The sequence below is a fragment of the Diadema antillarum genome, unplaced genomic scaffold (genome assembly GCF_040938485.1).
Source record: "Diadema antillarum isolate AM-2024a unplaced genomic scaffold, OU_Dant_1.0 seq00000919_RagTag, whole genome shotgun sequence".
NCBI classification, from domain to species: Eukaryota; Metazoa; Echinodermata; class Echinoidea; order Diadematoida; family Diadematidae; genus Diadema; species Diadema antillarum.
In genome coordinates, this window is record NW_027271771.1 from 277,811 (window position 1) to 283,810 (window position 6,000).

Here is a 6,000-nt window from a genome sequence, read left to right on the forward strand (position 1 = left end):
CCGTGGTTAGGAGACAAAAAAGGTAGCATCATGGGAGAAACGATTCGTGTGTTTATCTGATTTCTCTTCTATCAAAATGCAATTACCTTTTGCGCAAACCAAAAGCCGCTTGTTCCGTCAAACCCTGAAAATTCTTTGTAAACTGTAACCATGAAAACAGGTATACCGTTGAGAGATCTGCAGCCCAGAAAGAATAGACCAGTGTTAAACTTGCATGCTACATACTGTATAAATTATGCATTTTAAGATTGACTTTCGTCATCTGACGTCACAGAAAACAACACACAACATGCACATTAATTGTACTGAAGAAGGAAAAGGGTCATGAATCATCTTGCTCAAAACATTATCAGCGAGAATTCTGATTTTTTTTTTTACCTCGTGCTAGATATCACACGACTACATCATAGTAAATGAAGATAGGCCTGCTTTAAGAAATACATGTATGCCTCAAACTTTCGACCTTGCACCAGGAGACGCTGGGGTTCTTCCTTTTACAAGAATTGGTGTATTTTTTTTTTCACTAAAGGAATTTCAGGTTCTCTGACGAGGCATCACTGAAAACACGAAGAGGCTCTCAGTCTTAAAAAGGTGAGATTCAAACTAATGTTTAGCTTTGCAAATCCGTCCTGATAAAATATATTCTTCCTCGTGCGAAGCACTTTCTTTCACGAAACAACTGCTATCCTTGTATACCTATTACTTCCACTCCAACCGGCAACTTTCCACTCATAAATAATTCCGATCAAGTCTTTCGGGCGGAAAGGGGGGAAAAGTCGAAGCAAATTAATGGAATGAATCGAAATCAAAGTGGTGGACCAGACAAGACCCTGGACAAGAAAGGTTGCGAAAGTGCAATGGATTCAAGGATCACGTGTTTGTGAATCTGCCAAGTCCCCAAGCCTTTGAACATCCCGAGCCCGAGCAGTTGGGTCAGGAAGATCCGCGGCATATAAAAGTAATCACATACATGTATCTTTTTTAACCGTCAAATGCTCAAATTTAGAAGTTTACTAAATCTGCTCAATATTCGATTGTAATACGTTAAGGGTTATTGGAAAGTTCGATTTATCCACAAGAGTATGCCAATTTAATAAATATTGCGTCGCTCCCATTGAAGCATATTGCAATCTGTGTGATCCTGCTTCGAATAAGATTTATTCTTCCCTGTCACAGGCCTACCCCGTGGAACACTCCCGTTATATCAGCATCGGCTGCCGTAAATGCCCCCTGCAAAAGGCTTTGCACTTTTTAGCCGCCATCAACCCAATATGCAGGTCCCAATGTCACTGGTGGTACATTATTGCACTCCTAACTGGAAGAAGAGAATCCTCATTCCCCGCCTCCCCCTCCGCCGACACCCTCTACCCTTCTAATGAGAAACCAGTTTGCACAAAATCAGCATGGCCTGTTATCTCATTCAGATGGTAACGCACTCGACACGGCGAGACCGAGCGCCAAAGTAGGCTGTCGCGTCGCTCCGAGCACGCTGAGCAAATGTGAGTAATGGTTGAGTAGAGGGCGTGACGAATGGGTTCACTCTGAATTGAATATCAGTCTGTTGTCCCTACTTGCGATCCGCTGCGCCTCGGCTTCTGATCATTAAACAGAGGCATTTTCAGTTGATCTCAATCCCAAATGTATTTTAAGCGAGCTGCGACGCATCCCACGAATTGGCATTCGTCCAGGCTCGTTGGCAACATTAGGGATACTCCGTGGATTTGTCACGTCTGTCGCGCCAAGTATAATGTCCATGAACCTACCCTGCCCGATACAGCAATAGATGGAAAAATGCACTGTCTTTCGATGCTAAATCTGAGCCATGAGACACACACGGCGGTTTACAACAGACAAAAACAAAAACAACAAACAACCTAGACAACCACGAAACTTTTTTTTGGTCGCCGTAAATATGTCATCAATGCCTGCTTTCGCATTCGTAATCACACGAGCGGAAAATGTACTCATTGTTTCGCCTAAAATTGGACGCTAAAGGGCCTAGGGCCTTTGTGGATACTCCTATCCTCTATTCTGTCGCCATTCTCTTGATAACCATTATTCAATTCTGAATAGAATGGTGTCACGTGATCGTCTGTTGAAGCCATACATATACACGTACGTATTTGTCAGATCATTTCATCAAATAGGATGAGGGCCTCTTATATCCTTGGGTCACGGGGCTGTATCATCATTGATGAAGGTTAACACTCCTTGATTTTCTAAATCACGGTCTGTAGCCCTCCCTCACTCAGGTCCAGATGTATATAGAACGCATTCGAAACAATAAATTACACTTTAGTTCCTAAGAACCCCAGGAACCCTCGACGTATACAGCTTACTAGTATACCAGTTCATCCGCTGGATATTCTTTTCCATTTAAATTTGCACCCTAATCGTTTATGCCTACAAAACATTTACTGTACACGATGACAGTTTTCCACGAAAGAGACTAATAGACTTTGATCTTCAAAACTTTCTCGAGGATGGGGATGGATCGGGCATTCACTTCTTTGTGGTATTTTTCATTTAAATCTTATAGTTTTCTTTGTGTGTGTGTCTGTGTGTGTGTGTGTGTGTGTGTGTGTAAAGATAGAGTATACTATGTCAGGGAAGAGGCTTGATCCGTGTTGTCAGTTCACACCAAACCATTAGGCCTACGAGCAGAAGTTTTATACGAGAGCGCCGCGATGCTCACAGAGTTATCGTAAATCGCTACTTTAACCCATCACCGAGACAGAGGAAAAAGTATAAGACAGAAGTGGTGCACTAAAGCCTTAACTTTCCGATTTCACTTCCTTGACTAAGATAGTGTGTACCGCCGAGCTACGTTGACGCATCTTCTTCTGCCTGGCCTATTTCCAACGGTGCTGTTCAAACAGCCAAACCTCCAAATGAGCCGCAAGGACGCAAAAGTAATGCAAGAATCAATAGTGGACCACAACGTTGACGGCATTCGTGAAGATGGGCGGATTCCCTCCCGTATCTTTCACCTGGGCTTCCAATTTTCCGAAAATCGGCGCGAGTCCATTTTTGCGCTGTAAATCACCGCCGTTTTATGAGAAGCAATGTATGAAATATTATGGAGGCTCGTCGTTTACTTCAAATTACCCCACAAACGGCATGCACGATTGCAATAAAATGCATTCTTTGCGTATTTGTTGAAAGCCCCCCAAGGCGGAATCGAGTGAGTACAAATGACAAATATATTTTCAATGCACGCTCGACTTTTAATGTAAGGTATAGAGAAAAGCCGCCTTTTTCCCCTGCATTCCAGTGACCTTTACGATGCTAACGCAACTACATCGCTTTTGACGAGCACCGGCAATTTTTCATGAAAACTACAGAAAATAGTATTTGTAAGAGAACCTCGTGTAACCATAGCAACGGAATCTCGGATTTCGAAGAAATGTGTCGGGATGTAGGCCCTATACTTAATTAGAGTTGTTCCCTGTGCTCTTCTAGAACTCATGGCGAGTAATCTTTACTAATAAGAAAAAAAAAGAAAAAGACAATATTCTTCCTTCTGAAGGATACAGACATAATATTCGGACCAAGATTCAAATAGTTTATCTGCAACCTTTATACAGATTGATGAAAAATTCACGCATTACGAGAATAGCACCACCGATCCTCCGAACTCACTGCGTCTACGAGTGGGCAAGAGACTTGCTTTGATTATCGTTGAAATTCTCTCATGTTCAATTTCTCACTTCCCTTCTCCCCATAATACTCCCTCAAAAGCGTCCACCGCAAATACGGTACATTCATCCTTACACAGAATAAAGGCTCTGATGCTGTCTCATAAATTATAATTCATCTTGCTCTTGACGTAATACGCGTCATAAAATATTGAGCCCCACTCAACAAACATAAATTTGTAGGTGAGATGTCATATCCATCATAAATCTCTCCCCGCATGTTTCCAAAGTGACTGTTTCAAGTAGATTGCAGTATACCTTAATCACGCTTGATGATCACGAACCAAGAACATATTTTGCTTTTTTACTCTTTGATTCTGTACCCATTCGTGAAGGAAATTATTTTTTCCGTGTTTTGTCACATCTGTGTCAATTAAATCGTGGGTCAGACCTGCCGCAATGCGTTCATTCTCTATCACGTCGTACTTTTTGCGTTAAGTTTATACTAGACTTTGACAACCAGATTGATTTTCAGCTATTGCAATGGACGTAAAATGGAGGCACAATACTGCCACCTGTCGTTTCTAGGCAACATCTCGAAGCGCCAGACACATACAGAGGAGGACGAGGAAGCTAAACCGCAGCTTTATTAAAGATTTAATAAGCTCACAACCTCACCAAGATTTACCTTCAACAGAAAAAAGACCCACACACACACTGACTGAAAAAAAAGAAGCAAGTTACGCTTGTCGTGGGTTACTCATACCGTACAGGCATGACGCTAAAAGCAATACTGCAGGTTTGCATTTCGGTATTGTCATATGGGTGGTTCAAATAATAATTGCCTGCCTGTCACACACTCGGAAGGCTTCCCAAGATCGAGGGAAGCAAAAACGCACCGAGAAAAAAAAAGAGAAAGAACCAAACACACGCCACTGCACAATGCAATTCGTAGGGACCATTGTTTGATCCATTTTATTGACATTGATCCCAGGACGGTGTAATCGAAATATTGAGGCAGGCATGACGGGGCCATTGTGACGTTTGGAAAAGGAGGAAAGGAAAACTCCACGGCCTGCGAGACGCTACCCAAATGAAAGGGATCAACTGCGGTTAAATTTTCGCACTGACCATAAACGTGGCTTGTAAATGAATATCACACCGTGGTAAGTGTGATCTACCACTTTAAAATGTCTCCGGATTTTTTTTTTTTTAATCAGAATGTGTGTAAAAGTGTTAAGGCTTCCGTTGTTGAAAGATGCACAGCAAATATAAGTTTGTATAAATGTTACTTTATTTCGCTAAAATGATCATTTGGCAGCGCACACACCAGGCAGAGTTCGTTATTACACACTGTTTCTTTTTGCCCTTTTCATCCCATTTTGTTCTGTTAAGCATATTCTACTTCACGTTTTAGAGCTATAATTAGAATTGATGAGGTACAATAATGTAATAGTGAACGGATAACGCTCATCAATCAAAACATCTCGATCATGTCAATAAAGATGTGTGTGTGTGCTTGAAAGGGAGCGACGTTGGCGGAAAACAAGGACAAAAGAAAAGCAAAAACAAAAACCACGTGATATTCGTGTGTGTATTTGTTGACATCACCTGTACATAACAATGACCATTAAACCAGAGAAGTAAAAAGAAACAGCATTCTCACCTTTGTCGATCCTCGATCTAGTCTGCATGCTCTCTGAAATACCGAGAACATTTCCGGAAACCGCAACGATTAGAATTCCAAAACACCACATTTTCCCCACTGTCCAGGTTTGACAAGCTACGTATTGATCCATAATCTTTCGGTGGTTTAATCTCCCAATTCTGATCAGATCGAGAATGGATAAGATATAAAATCCAAGATACGGGTTTCAGGTGACAAGTTGCCACTACCTTAGTGGGGCAGCCACCGGACTGATCAACGCGAACACGTTCCCTAAACTCCCTGCATTCCCGCTGTTACGCGTGAGAGACTGTCGAGCTCAAACTGCTCTACGCTATGCATGCATACTACGATCTTGCGCCGAGTCTGTCACGATAACACAGAAGGGGCGGTGCTCCATAAATCCGGTCGCGTGTGCTGTCGATGGTGTCTGTCGCTGATTGGCTGGAAAAGTCGATTGGGCGTATTTCCCAGTCACTTCTTTTCCCAGCAAGATTTTCACACGATTAGCGGAGTGCGTTCGCTGGCGGCTGCGGACAGCAGACAGCGAACGCGAGCGCAGCAGATTTGTGGATTTCATGTCTCAACCGAAGAGGATTATCTCCAATCTTTGTCAGTATCATAATCAGTTAACCACTGATAATCGGACATTAGCCATGCTAGCAGACGATCGCTTTAACGCGCGAAGATGTAGGA

General features: G+C 42.5%; 1 protein-coding gene across 1 annotated transcript in view; it reads right to left on the minus strand.

Annotated features, from left to right (window-relative positions):
• The window catches only part of LOC139741317 (uncharacterized), a 46,365-nt gene extending 40,758 nt beyond the window's left edge, over positions 1-5,607 (minus strand). The window contains exon 1 of the mRNA XM_071651904.1: positions 5,305-5,607. Coding sequence (XP_071508005.1) covers positions 5,305-5,437 — 133 coding nt within the window. The 5' untranslated portion in view covers positions 5,438-5,607. The remainder of the gene's footprint in view (positions 1-5,304) is intronic.
• Between the last annotated feature and the right edge of the window lie 393 nt (positions 5,608-6,000).